The sequence below is a fragment of the Plectropomus leopardus genome, chromosome 7 (genome assembly GCF_008729295.1).
Source record: "Plectropomus leopardus isolate mb chromosome 7, YSFRI_Pleo_2.0, whole genome shotgun sequence".
NCBI lineage: Eukaryota > Metazoa > Chordata > Actinopteri > Perciformes > Serranidae > Plectropomus > Plectropomus leopardus.
The window spans coordinates 6,637,629-6,655,756 of NC_056469.1; the positions used below are offsets into that span (position 1 = coordinate 6,637,629).

The 18,128-nt window shown below is 41.5% G+C and overlaps 1 protein-coding gene across 4 annotated transcripts in view; it reads right to left on the reverse strand.

The window, feature by feature from the left end:
• oxr1a (oxidation resistance 1a) overlaps nt 1-18,128 on the reverse strand; it is a 208,020-nt gene that overhangs the window by 50,115 nt on the left and 139,777 nt on the right. For all 4 annotated transcript variants that reach the window (XM_042489230.1, XM_042489232.1, XM_042489229.1 and 1 more), the window contains one exon: nt 17,065-17,147. In XM_042489230.1, the coding sequence (XP_042345164.1) occupies nt 17,065-17,147 (83 nt within the window). The remainder of the gene's footprint in view (nt 1-17,064; nt 17,148-18,128) is intronic.

The window sequence follows — 18,128 nt, forward strand, 5'->3', positions numbered from 1 at the left end:
TACAATATATTGGTTTTTTTGTTCATTCAATTTAGGTGCTGAGAGAAAATGCTTAGACAATGCATCCAAGTCTTTATATGGTAGGAACACTGCTGTTTATTCTGACATCCTGTTGGCTAAAATGGAGACATTTTTATGTAAACAAACATGCAAATAAACAGAAGGGCAATTTTGTACGATAAGTCTTAGATTCTTTCTTAACCATACTAGCCCTACGACTTACTACAGCAGCTCTACACTTAATTTGGCTTGATAATATCATCCTGATCCATATCAAGCACACAAGGTGCGTAATATGGATGCATGAAGAGGTAGTGCTTCATGTTTGACAGATCACACAGGCTTCTGTTGTGGCGACATCCTGTGCTCAGCTGCTGCACCCTGCAGTTTCACGCAGGTGCATTTGCTTGTCTCCACCAGTTAGAATCCATACAACAGAGACATGCTCCACGCGTCTGAACTAGTTAAGCATCTAACATGCCCAGTGGGAGTTTCTACCTTCCAAATATGGCTGACAACCATGTCAGAAAGTTCCTGCCTATGTGAGAAATGTGGTATGAGTGAATAAAAAAGTGAGCTCAGGGGAGAGAACCCCCAAGAACCAGACAGGCAGGGCTGACTCTGAGCCGTGTATAATTAGGACAGGATAATGGCACTGTGGGTTTTAATGCAACAGTCATGGGACTGCCTAGATGGTTCACAGCATTTATGCAGCTTCCCTGTGTACATATGTGTGCAAACAGATTCAGAAAAACAACCACAGAGGAATGACAGCTTCTTCAAATTCTTGACATGACGGATTGTTTCCAGGAGGATATTCTTGCACCAACAAACAGACAGAGACACACAGCTCAGACACAGACAGGTAGTTCAGAAAGGGGAACCAAGACAGACAAGTTGGAACATTACTAACACAGAACCATTGTATGTGTGTGTGTGTTTGTGTGTCTGCGTGTGTGTGTGTGTGTGTGTGTGTGTGTGTGTGTGCGCGCGAGTGTGTGTGAGTGTGTGTGAGTGAGGTGGTCACACATGACATGATCAGGACCATGGTCATGCCAGCAGCACACATTGAGGGGAAGAAGCAGCACATAAAGAAACTCTGAAGCAATTAGCGGCCAGTTTCACAGTTTATATTAATGCTCACATGCACTAAACTGAGCTCCAAATTCAGACTATTCAGACTATTCTCCAGGTAGCAACTAAAAGTCATTGTTAAGTTACAAAATAGAAGCTATTGCATCTTTTACTGCATAACACGAGTGTAAGGCAGCATTCATGAGACACAATCCTTAACAAACTCAGTGAGAGGAAGCGTGCATGGGGTAAAATTTGGTTTGAAACAGAGCTCTAAGGAATTCATATTTCAAATATTTGAAATATACAGAGTGTACTCGATTTAGCAAGAACAACAGAGCCATATGGCATCATCCCCCAAATCTATGTTTGAGAGAGGCAAGCAAATCAAGCACTCATGAGCACAAATATTCAGAGTGTGTGATGGGCTTCGGAGACAGGGAGCAAGGTTGGGGACAGGGACAATGTAGCTGTGGACTGGGTAGCAGTGAAAAGAAGCCATGTCGTGACTGAGACAGGATTAAGTGGAAAAACACTGCTGATCAAGTATGAGACATTGGTGCGTTCCCAGCAAGAAGCAGGAACACAAACTAGTAAAAAAAACAAAACAAAACTGCAGACAGCTCTGAGATGTTGATGTTGGCTGTGTGTTGTATTTGGATCCAGAGTCATTCTAGATTATTAATGATCACAGTTATTTAAATTAAAAATCTAATTAATGGATTCATTCGAACACCCATCCATAATGAAACTTTGGCCAAAGCACGCCCACTACAGGCATCCAAAGGGGTCGCTTTAATATCCAATGTTTTTTGCAGGCCCGTAAATGCTTGAGTTTTTTTGTTGATGAATATCTCTTATGGGGTGATTAATTGATCTGATGATACGTCACAGCTAATCAGAGCGATGGATGAGAGGAAATATTTGCAGATTTTTGTAAATGAAAGAGTTTTAGGGAAAAAAAACTAGCCAAAACTTTAACACTCAGTCCAACTTTTCATTTTCATCAAATCAAAAAAATTCAAAATGTTTTTTTCCATACAATTAAAACTGCTGCAGGCAAGTTATGGGCTGCATGATATGAAAAAGTAAAATCACACTGCAATTATTTTGACATAATATTGCGATATGAGTTGCAATTTCAGTGAGAATGGTCATTTTCACTGAATAAAATATAAAAATGATGATGTGATTTTTGCTGGGGTGTGTGCCAAAGAAGAATGCAACCTTTGGTACAAAGTACAATTTGTAGACCGAAATATCTCTGTTACAACAAATGCTTTAGTTTTAATTTAACACATTTCACCTTAATCAAAAATTGCAGCTCCTGCAATTTGTATGTTAAACTTTTCCATTTTGCGATTTCGATAATATTTGGATTAATTTTGCAGCCCTACACAGATCACTTGTTCTGGGTCAAGAAAACAGCTCTTTAACTTTTGGAGCTGAAATGTCTTGTGATGCTGATCACTTGCTTGTGGCAACATCTTTGACTTCTGAGCAATCAAACAAATGTAGGTTGAAAGTCCAATATAATAGTACTTTTGGTTTTGAAACTGTCTGCAAGTTTGAAATCCAGAAATCTCAACAACAAAATAATTGTTGAGTCATTGTTATTGATTAACTCTCTTGTCATCACGGGTTATTTCTCACATCTCTCCCTGTCCTTTCTATCTGGGCGATGGAGACTGAACAGGGTTGGACAAATCGGAGCTGAGAGAGTGCTAAACCAAAACCCAGATAGTGGGCTACACTGAGTTTGGATGCCCTACCCACTGGGGGAATACGCTAATCAGATCTGAGGTCAGTCACGCTGCTGGGATACAGTCTCCATGACTCAGCAATGTGAGCAATTTTGTTTGGAAAACAATGAACAAGGCAGAGCAGGGATGCATTCGGCAATGTGGACTGGGTGGGCTGACTGAGATGGGACTCTAACTGGCAGAGGCTTCACGGTGAGCAGAGCTACATTGGGGATGATGACGGCTGAAGATTGACTGTTCTGGGCTTCTAGATGCTCGCTGATGGATGTCAACAGATTAAAGTGAAGCGAGGAACAAACCTTTCAAACACCACCACTGACAATCATACTACAAAGATAAAAAACAAAATAAATTCTACTTTTCCACAGTGCTAGTGTAGCAGGTGACCAGTAAAACATGACACAATGATTCACATACAGGCTGCCTGTTAAGCCACATGGCTAGTTTGGCCCTGTTCACAGACAGATCTCCTTGAAGGGTCAGAGTGGACAAACACAATAACAGCAGTTTGTTGAGATGATCAAATTGTCCCGCTAGATTAAATGTTAATTTGATCAGTTTCTAGAAACAAATCAAATCAGAAGGCATCCTTCATATTTCAAAATGTTATTTGATACCCTTATATCTTCACTGCTTGTTCATCAGGCCAGATTTAATTCAATAATTCGATCAAAGTTGAGATTAAGTTAAATGGAGGTTGCACAGCAACCAGGGCAGTGAAGACACGCACAAAGCTTGTAGCTGTCAGGTTTGTGGATTAACATAATACGTCAAAAACAAATACAGATCATTCTTGTCCATGTATGAAACAGGGAGCAACTATAAGACATAGTACACACAGCCAACTCATCAGCTGCCAAACTCTCATTTTGGATATGTGAATATCATCAGGATGTACAGTATTTTCAATGAAACAACCACACTCAGGAAAGAGTTTTGCAGCTACAATGCCAGAGTATTTAGGAGGGCCAGTTTGCATAGACCTGATGTTTTAATTATCGCATAAAGGTATGTGGGTTTATTTCAGGGATGTCAGTTTTGGTTTATTTTGCTTTCCATAGACCAGCACCCATGAATCAGTAACTAACTGGTTAATGATTAAGAAAAAAATGCAAAATGATGTGAGAGGCTTTTCAATTTACTCTAGCGCTCCACTGACTCAGTGGGCTTTAGCAACACATTTTAAAGTACTATCCATTTAGAGGTGGTGAAACTGAAATGTTTCATGATGTTAATGTTTTGCCTTTAATTTTATTTTCTGTCGGCTGTGGGGACAGACAGCCAGCTAGCTACGTTAACATGCGAAAATATAATTTCCACTGCCAACCGTCCTGTTAACACTGGTAAGATAGCTTTGGTCGCTCTGCACTGCACAAAACCACTGGGGTCAGGTGAGAGCTAGCTAGGGGCGCCGGTCATTCACGATTCCCTCTTTTAAAGCAGTGCTGGTAGCAGGACAGTGTTGCTGTGGAAACATGGTGGCCACCCTCTGGTCTTACCAGGTTGCCCTGATAAGTAAGCGGCTTCCTTTCAAGCCAAAAAATTCCCTTTAGCATTGTTAACTATGTTAGCACTACTGACCATTCTGACATTGCTAATGATGCTAACGGAGCTTACAGTGCTGAAGAGGGTTTCCGGCCACCCTGGTGACCTGGTGGGAGACCAGAGGGTGGGCACAATATCCACAGCAATGCATTTGGGTCTGGATAACATTACTAGTGGTAACTGCAGAGCAATTGCTGAGTGGCATTGCTAGCTAGCTCCTACCAGACCTGGTGGGGTGCACTGCAGCAAACCGACATGCATAACCAATCAAAAATATTCTGACCAACTGTGCACAGTACATGCTAGTTTATAGTTAGCTACCTGTTTTTAGGCAGCACTTGTCCAAATTACACTGTACACTGCAGTTATCAACTTAACCAATTCCTCAACATACCATGGTTACCATCAACAACAAATTTACTACAGTTCTTTGGATATAACTACACACTGTTTACAATCATGCAAGTATTCCAGTTATGATCAGGTTTCTCCAGCATCCCAGTCACAGTGTGTGTTTCATGTGGAAACATCATATACTGGTTCTGAAACCTGGATAAGCTCTCAGCTAAGCAGGATAAGCTTGTAAAACTCATACAACATTTGCACAGATGTGACTCTAAAATGGTTACACAGTAGTTAACAAACATTTGGATATAAACAAAGTAGTGATATTCAAAAAGCTGAACTAAAAGTCAATAGTCTAATGAGTAATGCAAAGAACTGACTGCACTGTTATTTTAATCTTCTGCTGCAGCAGATCTTGTTGAAAAGCAAATCTAGCAAAACAAAACTGGGTTTATCCAAGCTGCTGAGGTATCTCAGTATATATAAGATAACACAGAGGAGCTGAGATGCTGGGCCTTTAAAGACACTACACTGCTGCAAATGTTTAAAATTCTGATTACATTAGAATCAAGTAAATAAAAGGCTAAAAAAATCAAGGTTCTCAAATGTCTCAGGTGTAAATGTCATATCCAAAATAAGATCAAAACCAAGATAAGAGTCAAAACCAGGGTAACATTTTGCATGTCATCAAACTCACTGAGCTGATCAAGTAAAGAAGTCAAAAGACAAAGCAGTGCAGTGGGGACAAAAAAAAGGAAATACCTTGGTGCCTTTCACCACAGTAAGTAGAAGAACGCACAAAGAAGACTTAAGTATGGATGTTGTGACAGCGACGTGTCCCATCTCAAACATTTCCTCATAAATGTGTCATTAACAACCACTCTTCTGACAGCATCAAAGTCCTTCATGAATTGTCACCTCATCAGCTCTGTAAAGGGAGTCGTACTGTTTGTTCAGGCAACAGCAGCGTGTCGGCTTGATAAATATCCTGTCCTCAAAGTCACAGAGATCAGACCCAGAGCGGCAAAGTGACTCTACAAAGACACACATTCAGCAGGTGTTTACAACACCACTATAAAAGCAGAACACGAACTTCAAAATATCTTCTAAACATTAAATCTATTACTGCTGTGTACCATAACTGACCATCAATCATTCCATCCTAAGGGCCCTGACACACCAGACCAACTGTGAGCCATCGGTCAATGACGATTATCAAGTGTCAGTCGCCCTGGTTTGGTTTATTTTTTTAAGCGTGTCCCACAAAATTGGTGCTAGTTAGGGTGAGATCGAAAGAAAATTGTTTATTTAAGACTTTTTTTTTAAGCCATTAAGCTCTTCAGCAGACACCATTTATAATTGTTTGCGCTATTGTGCGCTAGTGTACAATAAATATAACTTGTAAGGGTGGAAAAGAAGAACGCTACAGCATACTATTGCAATATTTTTGCTTGACAATATCATATCCATACATAGATAGAAGCTAACATTATAAATACAAAATTAAACTTTAGGTAGCCCACTAGGATAATAAAATCAATTGCTTTTTCAGTCCATTAGGTACATTTTGTTGCAATAAAAATAAAGATAGATCAACAGACTGAAAACTTTAATTTTTCCTTTGGGGACATAATTTGCAGTAGAAAAAAAATGGCAATACTTTGCATATTGCAACACCTTTAAAATTGCAATAATATCGTATTGTGACTTAAATCATGGTGATATCATACCACAGGGCCTCTGGTGAGGTGCCAATAAGCATTGAGTTGTGCTGTTAATGTGCTAACTGCCTAACTAGCATCTTAAAATATGTCCTGTCAATTTTCTGGTTTCCCTTTTTTAACGGCAATGTCAGACGACTGCTATCTGTGGGTATGGAGAGTTATTTTCTCTCACACAGGCGCAGAATGTATACACTAGTTGGGCTGTAGTCTTTGCGGTATGTTCATGTACAACTTTTTTGGTCGAGACACAGTCAACGTGACATTAGCTAATTCTTTGATGTCAGTTTGGTGTGTCTGGGCCAAAAAAGTCTTCACAATACCCTGGTCAGCATATGTGTTATTGTGAAGTCTTTGGTCCATAGAATACATTTTATGATTGAAAATTTAAGACCCTGTTTTAAGGGAAAACAGGGATAAGGATTTAATAATCAGCAGGGCTCCTACAGTGTCAGAGCCTTTCATCCAGGCAGCTTCAGCACAGAGCATCAATTCTCCCTATGTGCTATTTGCTCCCGTCTCATCCATGAACTATTTATTTTTAGCTTTACAGCTCCTCTGTTGCGCAGCACAAAGCCGACCTATAGGACATTCAGGTCCACGGGACAACAGCTGCTACAACACTGTTTTTATACACATTTTCCTTCAGCATTCTGCAACATAAGGCCAGATTTTTGGCTTATGTTGACGAAATCACTGCTATTTGCTCCCAAACTACATATTTCCAAGCTTATAGCCTAACGACAGCTGCTGGCTCTTGCATCAAATAGCTGCTCTGGTTGGTCTTGTATCAGGAGCTCAGCCAATCAATATGGGTAAAAATATCTGCTGTTCAATGAAGTAAACATTGGCAAAGCCAGGTAGTGGGCGGATCTTGGCTCTGAACTTGGTGTAATAATAGTATGATTCAAGTTAGCTTTATAAGCTTAATTAATCACTTAATCTCCAAGGCAAGTGTTGTTTACAGCACAAATAGGCTTGTACGTCACAGAACCACCAAGGCACCTCTAAAATTCTGATTCATGTGACTTCACCAAACCTAAGAGCTGAAGCCATTGATCGTTCTGTAAGAGGAGCTATCTCTAACTCTATTAAGTATCAGAGGACAGGGGACATGCAAATGTGACCCACTGATAAAGACCTGTTATTGACACATTGATGGAAGAACGAAGGAGGGAGGGAAAGAGAAAGAGAGTAATCACAATCAGGATCATAGCTGCGAATGACAGGTACACCATATCTTCTTATCCTCAGGATCAATAATGTCAATTATTCATCTCCAACTGGGGATGAATAATTAAGCTTCTTCCTGTTCGGGTGACATCTGTCCTTCTGAGAAGAAGGGTAGAGGAAGGCTGAGACAGCCATCTTGAGAGTGACTGACATCTAGCTAATGGTCACCTTGTTGAACAGGAGAAGACGCCCAGATTCAACGAGGGCAGTCAGCTGGACAGCTAAAGACTAATAGCTCCATTAAAGAGTCCAGTGGCATCTTGGTAAGTATGGAACATGAGAGCAAATCTATGAGTGCTAATGCAAAAGGCCAACCAAGGAACGAAGACGAAAATGTGTTTAAAGTAACCATTCGCAGCTGTTGGCTGACCCACAGTTTTACCTAAGACCCGTTTTCTGCACTGAGACCACCTCATTTCTCAATGAAAAATGAAATAATGACTCAAAAAGAAAAAAAAAAGCTGAGAAAAATGGAGATCAGTAAACGAGTAACCATAATTGACACAATGAATCATTTGTATCGTCATCAAACTGGAAATAAAACTCAACAGTGTACAATTTAATCACTCATAATGCCACATCAGAGCAGCTATCGCTCCTCATTTTATAATGAAGGATGAAGCCCAGCTTTAGCATGACAGTTGCCATGGCGACTTTGTCGTTACTACCCTAATGGCATGTGTATCGTGTGCAAGTACACCCTTGCTGATCATTTGCAGACCTAAATTTAGACCCTCTATAAGTAACTGGGGAGAAAGTCATATCATTCTGCCCTTTTTAAGGGGACACACAGCAAGTTTGCTGTCTCACTTTCAAGCTCTGATGGATCCCTGCTTGTGCCAGGCACTGAGATCCTGCTTCAGGCTTTGACAGCATGTCCACTAATTTATCAACACTTATACAGAGACTAATGACACGCAAGAACCAGCAAAGCAAAAACACATCCACTGTAGGAGTGGTAAATGTCTACCAAATTGGCGTACAGAGTGTCCACAGTGACACATATCCATGAACAATATATTCTTATAGGTGCAGTCATTTTTTAAATATACTTTCTTTCATAATTTTTATATGCATGTATGTTGGATACGACCTCAGCTGTTGATTTACTGAGGCAGGTGCAAACCAGGTAGATTTTAAAATAATTTTCATGCTTGCACCTTTATTAAAACATGCTTTCACTAGACAGTAAAAAGGGTGGTTAAATAGCCTTCTTTTTCTTTAGTAAGTCTGGCACAAGGAGCTATTATATTTAGATTATACACATTCTTCACTTATGTGCTCTCTGGCTGACACTCCTTAAAATACTTATTCATCCAGGGTTTCCCACGCATTCATTTATTTGTGGTGGCTCACCATGAATAAAACATCTGCTGACACAAATACACTTTCTACTTTTGAAGCTGGACGGTTCATCAGGGGGGCAACTTGATATATATTGTTATACCGTTATTTAAGCACCACACTGTCGTAAAGTAGAGCGTACTCTGAACAGAGACAGAGCAGCAGAATGTCAGATGCACTGAGAGTGAAACTTAACCATTCATTCTGCGGGGTCTAAAAGTTTGCATTCACTCACAAACAACTGCTCCTCACATCCAACGCACTGATTTGATCAAGTCAAGTCAATTTTTTTATTAAGCCCGTTTTCACAAAACACGGTTTGCCTCAGAGGGCTTTACAGGGCTCTTGATCACTCTAAAGTGATCAACTGTGATGAACTCCAAATATTGCTGAAGTATTCTGACTATAGTTTAGTACCCACTTGCATTAGCTGCCAGTGCTCAACTGATATCTGCTACCACGTACAAGGCTAGAAAATGGCATGCACAGTCTAAACCAAGATGGCTTATTGACCGGCACACTTATCATTCTGTTGGTCTTTTTGAACTTCAAAAACATGCAATCCTCAATAATTCTTTAAAATATCAAAATGATACAGAGTGGCAATTCACTCCCTAAAAAAAGATCTTTGGCAGAGTGGAGACTGGCTCTGTGATGCGTGTTTACCAGATAACAGCCAAGTCATTTTGAAGCTTGGCTGACCAACAAAATAAATGTTAATAAATCTTAATATAAGAAGCCTGACAGCTCTGATCAGGCCCCCTGTTTTATGGGGACTACTGGGTGCAGGGAGGGACATTTTATGTTTTAAAAGGGTCACTGTCACAAGGGTATGCTCTGACTCAAATCCTCACTAAGATTATATATTTGATAAGAGAAGTGGCTTCAATTGTTCAAGAGACAGTTTACCCCAAAATCAAAAATATATAGTTTTGTTCTAAACTGTAGTTCTATTTATCAATCTAGTTTGTTTTGGTGTGAGTTTGGAGTGTTGCAGATACAGCATCTGCCATGGAAATGTCGGCCTCTCTAATATAATGGAATTAGATGACACTCGGCTTGTGGTGATCAAAATGCCAAAAAAACCCTCAAGAGCAGTGTCTTTTCCAGAGATCATGACCCAGTAAGTCAAGATAATCCACAGCAGACCTTGTTGTGAACAGTTCAATGTAGGAACAATTTTCTTTCAACCAAGCTATAACCGCAAACCAAATCACTGCACAAAAGGAAGTATACATCTACTGCTAGCTCACCAGGCACCACTGAGCTAGCCAACATTACAGCTGAGGAGAGCGCCATTAATGTTTACAACTCGCGCTGTCAAGTCTTGTGTCCATGCGCAGATGCACTCTTCCTTCGATGCAGTGTAGTTCAGTAGAAAGAAAATAATTCCTACATAAAACTGTTCACAACAAGGTCTGTGGATTATCCTGAGTAACCGGGGTCATGATTTCTGGAAAGAGACATTCCTGTTGAGTTTTGAAATGATTTTTTTTCCTTTGGCAGTTTCATCACCACAAGCTGAGTGCCATCTGGTTCTATTACATTCAAGGGGAGGCAGACATCTCTATGGGTGATATCTCCAACACTCAGCAACCCACTCACACCAAAACAATCTAGATTGATAAATAGCACTACAGGTAAGAGGGAAAATGTATTTTTGATTTTGGTGTGAGCTATCCCTTTAACACAATGTGTTAAAATATTGACTGTGGCTCGCAATACAGTCCCAAAGAATGAAAAGATAGCAAACATCGTTCTATCTCTGTCTCTTTTCTCTTTGGTTTAACATTAAACAACAATCACAGGCTCCAACATGTAGGTGGAACATGAGCAATAGTTGAAGTAAGGTAACAGAGAGAGATGCTGACATCTGGGCCTTGTATTAATCTGCTCCTCTACCCATTTAGCTACCCTTCCATCAGTCTCCATCTTCTCTACATGCATGCCCCTTTATCCCCTCCTCCATCCCTTTTAACGTCACCATCCACACACCCCTCCGATCCTATCACTTCTCCATCATCCTTTGACTTGCTCTCCTACTCTCAGACAGGGAGCTGTGAAAGAGCTGAAACAGTGGGATCTCCTCTCCTACCCAGCGGTGAATAATGCAATCAGAGTGACTGATTGTCAGGAGGGTGCAGAGTTAAAATTGCCGCCGATGTGTGTGTTTCTCTGTGTGCGCACACGCACACATACACACATACATACATACATACACACACACACACACACCTTGCGCTCGGGGTATGACTCATCTAATGTCCGCAAGTCCTCTAATGCCCACAGAGCTTCCTTTAAACACAGCAAAAATCCTTTTAACCTGCAGACTGGTGACTAGTGAGAGATCCCCTCCACAACTGATAAAACATGTTAAACTGTAAATTAACTGTGCAGATGTGTTACCTAAATATATTTTTTAAATGTGATTGAATTTACATTTATGCAACATTGTAAACTTGGCACAGCGGTGTTGCTATTGCTAGCATGCTAACATGCTCATAATAACATTGCTAACATGCTGATGTTTAGTAGGTGTGTTTGACACCTTCATTTGATAACTATCACTTTGAAAAAATGAAGCTGAGGCTGATGGGAATGTCACTGGTTTTACAAGTGTTTTGGTCATGCATTAAAGTATTGAACAAATTAAAAATGTTGACCCAATGATGGGACTACATGAGATATCAGGGCTTTACTAAACTTATTACAATTCATTCTAAGTTGGTAATAATCTGTGTACCAAATTTCAAGCTCTGATGGACATGACACCTAATCAATTTTAAGTAAAATTCCAAAAGGTTTGTATTACTGTTTCAAATGTTTATTATCATGTAAACAGTGCTTGATTACAGCGTTTTGAAAAAATCATGGAAAATACTGTCAGCAGCATTCACCCAAGTTAGCAACAGTTTGACAGACTCAGGTGCAGCATGCAACATGTTTTTTTTGCTATTCCCTTGTTTACAGAGTGGGTGTGAAACAGGCAAACCCAGTGATGCTAATGATGTTGTGTCCTCATCTACAGTGACACAGACACTCAAGCAAGCATTTCAAAAAGCTGGCCATCAGTAATGTTGATGCATGGTGATGATATGGTTTAAGTCATGGTTTTAAATATAAAATTTGGTGAAATTATCTTCATGTGTATCAGTATTTTTCACACACTTTAGAACATTTTAACAACACCATGATAATACTGATAACTGCGATAATTTTGATTACTATAATTATGGTTTGAAAATTTAATAATTTCAGCTTTCACTGAGACATGTCACGTGAGACAACAAACATTTTTTAATGTAAATCTCCTGGGAACCATGAACATTTGTACAGATCTACTCATTAGATATTTAACAGACGTGTGATGACTTTAACTTGCTGGTGGCTCTACAGGAAAAGTCAGAGGATCACTAGAGTCCTTAGGGTTTATCCCCTGGGCACCATGAATGTCCGTACAAATTTCATCGTCATCCATGATAGCTGATTGCCCAGCCTACATGTGCGACAGGTGAATATGCATTTTCAAGCAAACGGCTCAACAACCGTTTAACTACAATCGCTGAGAACACATACAGTTAATAATACTATCTGACTGATCATATTTTTGGCTAGAGTGAAAAAATCCTGAATGCTGACAACCTCCTTCTTTCTTTCCCAGCCTACAAACTGGAATCCAGACAGCCTTCCCCTTAAACTGCGCTCTAGTGTCACTATACAAAATGTAATGAGAGGTTTGCTGTGCCCGTTCTGCTGAGAGTACTGCAGCAGACTGAAACAGAGTGTGGGTAGGGAGGGTCAGGCCAAAAACATAAACATGGCTCAACATTAAGGAAGAATTCCAGTTAATCCCAGCATAGGGGTTTTCTTTAAAGTTCTGCCTATATGCTATGTTTAAAAAAAAAAAACAGACTGTAATATTTTGGGGCCTTAATAGGGCTGGACCATATGGAGAAAATCTATTATAACAATATTTTAATACCTTGATATCTACAATCCTGTAGAGTTGACATTGGAGAAAAAAATTACATAATGAGACTTTTGTTAACTGATCATCAGTAATGTGGATACAATGACTAAGCAGGTAAGGGCAAATAATAGAAGAGCCAGAACAGTCTGGTAAGTTTAGAAAAATACATCATTGTCATGTAGTACAGCCTTTAAAACCAGGAAAAGACAAAACTTACAATTTTACCATGATCCAAAATCTAAGATGATATTTAGTCTCATATGATGATTTCAATATATTGCCCAGCTCTATATGCACAAATGCCTTTATTTGATAGCAACAGTTCAGAGGTGACAGTAAAAGAAGAGAAGACTTTGTCATTACATGATCAGTGTCTTTGAATCCCTGGGTCACTATGATGCACTGATCAGACAGGTCTTAGGGTTATCCTAATACATTTGGAAAGGAAAATGAAGGTGGATGAGACAGGCATAGCTGCAGCTACATACAATTTGAAGCTTATACTGTACCTCTGTTGAGATTGTAGACACACAATTTTACACATAAATAATAATAAGAGTTCAGTTATTCCTTGCATCATACTCTTGGAGCACAGAGTGTACTCTGGTTACAGACAAAGCAGAAGAACAGCAGGCACAGACAAAGTGAAACTTAACTATTCATTGCAGTGAGTCTAAAAGTTTGCTGTCACTCGCCTCTCCAGCAGCTGCTCCTCTTATTCATTTTTCTGATCTGATTAGCTCTGATTGAACTGGCTGACCAATTATCCACTCAGCGACTCAAACTCCACAAACTGCTCCTAGGGGAAAAAGAAGTCGTGAAGAGCTCTGCCTGCACTGCATTCATGGACCCACAAGAACTGCCAAATTTATAGAGGGGATACAGAATGGAACAAAGGGAAACAAAAGTCATAGGTCAGATATCATCCTAACCTCGCCTCCCTTTATTGGTTGCCTGTTAATTTTAAAATTTATTTAAATTTTTTTTAATAACTTTCAGGGCTCAACATAGTTTAGGCACAAGCTTTATAACTAAACTTCTGACTCCTTATGTTCCCTGTCGTGATCCGAGATCCTTCACTAGTCGTCCCGAGGTCAAGACTAGTGACTAAAGGTGACTGGGCTTTTGCCATCAGGACCCCAATGCTCTGGAGTTCTCTGCCTGTGGAGATTAGGCTTGCTAACACACTGCCTGTTTTAAAATCACGGCTTGAAACATATTTTTATAGCAAGCTTGTGATATGTTAATTTTGTTTTATTTCCATTTTTCTGTTTTGCCCCTGTGCACACTTTTATCTTAGGTCTTAACACTGGTTTATTTATTGTAACTGTATTTTCTTTTTGCTTCATTTTTTATGCGCTTTGTGAAACACTTTGAATGGATAGGTGCTTTACAGATAAAGTATTATTATTATTATTATTATTATTATTATTATTATTATTATTATTATTATTATTATTATTATTACATAAAATCAAAAACAATAACAACAACAACAAAAAGCTCAAAGTTTGCTAAACTGACTGAACTTTCTGGCTCAACCTGTTATAATTTCCAGAAATGTGTTCAGTCTTCCAGTGTACTGATGGGTTCGGCCTATTATTTGGCTTATGGTTTCATCACAAAATAATGTTCCTCAACTATAACTTGTTTACAATGCATCTGCTTATCTGACTGCTCTTGTTTCTGACTTCCTTTTAATGATGCCACCATGTTACAAGATCAATTACACCTACCTCTGAGGCGGCAATGTTTTCATAACCAAGACAAATGATAGGTACAGCTTTGAAACTGAATGTCTGAGTCCGAGGCTTTCCCTTTTTTAATGTCTGCCTGGAATCACCTTTTTTTGAATATGTATGCATTTCGCATCAGCCTTTAAAGCTACAAAACAAACACCTAAGTTAAGGTAAACCAGAACTTTTCTTTGAACCTATCTGCAGCTGTGTGCTTGTCAAGACACCCTGTGGATCCCCGGAGTTCAGGGAAAATCCAAAATAGCATCCCAACTGGGGCGTCTATGTCCACGGTGAGCTAATGTCGGTGCATGTCGAGATAAATACGTGTGGCCTGTGCTCTCACAGTTCCTCATTTTGTTTGACTTTGAGTGGCTGTCCTCTCAGCCAGGCAGTGGGAAAAGAGAGCCCCCCCGCCCCCCCCTGCGCGTCTCACCTCTGTGCTGCTCTTTGCCTCTCTCTGTCTTCGTCTCCCTGTCTCCTCATCTATCTCTGTTGTTCCTACAGACTTCAAACACTTTTTTAATTGGATGCAGGTCAGCCAATAGCCAGACTGAATGGACCGGCGTTATCAGTGTCTAGGCAGATGGCTTGCAGCTGCTCAGGTTATTTCTCAATACGAAAAAAAAAGGGGACAGAGAAAGAAGCCTGTGTGTGAGGTGGAGGGGTGAGAGAAGGGAGGGAAGGGGAAGGAGGGCGATTATATTGATAAGACAGCGTAAGAGGAAACCCTCTTTTTTCCTGTGCACGCCGGGCAATAGATTAAAACCGTATCTGCTGTAGAGCGAAATAAGGAAACAACGCCGGCATCCCCCGGCGCGGGAGATGAGTTTAAGATAAAGCCACTTCTCAATCACCGGGACAGTGGCGACCATGTGTCTCTCACGTAGCAGGAGAAGCTTGGACGTATCATCTTAAACACTCTCGGCGGCCTCGTCACTGCAGCATGTCAGGCTACAGGACACAATCATTGGCAGTGCTCGATCCATCCATCACACTTGCAGCCAACCAGTGGGGGGGTAATAAGGCGGACGAGAGAGTGATGGCTGACAACAACAGGATTGGTGCGCTGTGTGATTGAGATGTGAATCTTTTAAACACTAAATTCGCCCTCTTTTTCTTAACCACCGGCATTTCTGTCCATCTTGCTGAGTTGTTGTGGCCTTTATCGGGTCATATCAGGGCCATGACACAGTGCTTTGGCTCTGACAAATATCCTGTTGTAGCTGTTAAGTTTGTTCAAGCCCCAGTGTAGTAAACAAGGGCCTTGTCAATCAGCAGGTGTTGGATGACTGACAGGTTGGGGGAGGGCAGTGGATGTGGAGGAGGTGTCTCTGTTGCTGAGGTGTTGGGGAAAGGGAGGCAAACGCACAGAAAGCTATTGAAGAGCCTGGAGCTGGGGTTTGGGAGAGGAGAGTGGAATGTCAGCATAGACCACAAACCCTGCTCGCTCTCTCTCCTTCCTCCCTTTCTCTCTTATAGCAGACAGGCAGATTGAGCCACAGCAATCCCACTCCTCACTGTTGCCACGGAGAGAGAGCGGCAAGGAAAAGCAGTCTGACTGCAGCTGGATTTGAGGGTCATTTGAAGACACAACCAGGCATAGCAGAGACAGGCTCCATTTTCAGCTCACACCGGGGAACCAGACCTCTCTCTCTCTCTCTCTCTCTCTCTCTCACTCAATCTCCTCATCCCCCTCCCCTTCTACACAACAGCTAAATCAATAGAAATGACAACGCAGTTGGAAGGTCATTCGCGAGCAAGCTCTGTGGTGGAATGCTCCCCGATACGTGGCAGAGACAACGAATGGAAAAACAAATAGACATCCTGCCAGCCCTCCTGCCTGTCTGTCCTGGTCTGATTTAGCAGGAGGAAACGTGCAGAGCTGCTACAATTCTCTATACATCAACATGCAAAATGGAGCTGAGCGTTGTGCTGCTGCACAGGGACTCTTTAACAGAGGATACATTGTTTCCATAAGCTTCCGATCAGCCACCCTGCACGTCTGTATACACACACACACACACACACACACACACACACACACACAGTACTCTTTATGTAAACACTTTGAGAATGAGGTACACGTGTTACACTAGCAAAATCCACAAAATGCTTCTCCCCCTCACTAATGAGCTACAGAGCATGGTCTGACATGGTGCTTTCACAACACACAAACACAACAGCTACAGCTAGAATATTTACTGAAGCTAGTCAGAGCTACAGAAACCACCAGCAGCAGCAAACACACACAGAAGCAGCAGCAGCGGAGCAGTCAAAAACATGCAACGACATTAACACAGAAAGAGCAGAGTTGCTTGTGCGTTACTCACAGAATATTCAATGGTCCCTTTAGGTCTCTGGAACGACATGCGCCTCCCATCCTTCTTCTCTGGAGTCTTCTTCTGGCCGGTATCTGAAAGCAAGCGAGGCAAGGTACGCATTACATTCATGTTCCTCTCTCCCCAGCTTGTCACAAGCTGCCGTTTCCCAGCCCCGTGGGTAGACAGCTCATTCGTCAACAGTGAGCGAGCCAGCCAGCCAGCCAGCGATGTGAGCTGTGAGCGGCGGACCAGTTTCTCTCTCTCTCTCTCCCCTCTCGCTCTGCTTCTACCCTCCTGCCCTCGCTCTCCCTCTATCACACTGTCCTACTCACTCCCTCTCTCTCTCTCTCTCCTTCATGCTCACCCGTTGTACAGCCCAATGACAGCCGTTGAGAGCGGTTCACCTTGCCTTCCTGTCTCTCACGGCAGAAAGAGACCAGGCTGACCTCCATCGAGGCACCGCCGCTTTGGATGCGAGCCCGAGAGGAGGAGAGGATGATGGATTCGGTTGGGAAGCGGGGGTTGCAAAAGCTGGAGATGGAGAAGAGGGAAAGTGGGGGCTGAACCAGGGAGTGGATGGAGGAGAAGGGAGGGTTCAGAGCAGGGTGTTGGTTGGGTAATGAGGGGATGTAGCGTGGGGAAGTGGACACAGTGGTAGCAAGGTAAGATTATTAGGAAGGATCAGAAATTCCAACTTTTCCTCTCCTACTCCTACTCCTACTTTTCTTCCTAATTTTGGAAAGGAATCTGGAAATGTTGGAAGGTGCTAGAGGTAAGGGGAGGGGCAAAAGATGGAGATGCAGATCCAGGATGGATTTTTGGAAGGCAGAAGATGGAGAATAGATGGGGTCTTAGTATGAGGGTACAAGAACTATGATATGATAGAGATGTCTGGGGGGGCGGGGGGGTGGGGGGGGGGGAGGGGGATAAATAATAAAGGGTGGATGGTGACATAAGAAGTTGGGGGGTTGGGTAAGGAGAAATCATGAAGGCAATAGGGTGGATGGAATACTGAAGCAAGCAGATGAAAGACAGAAGCAAACGATAGGATGGGAGATGAAAGGAACTGGAAG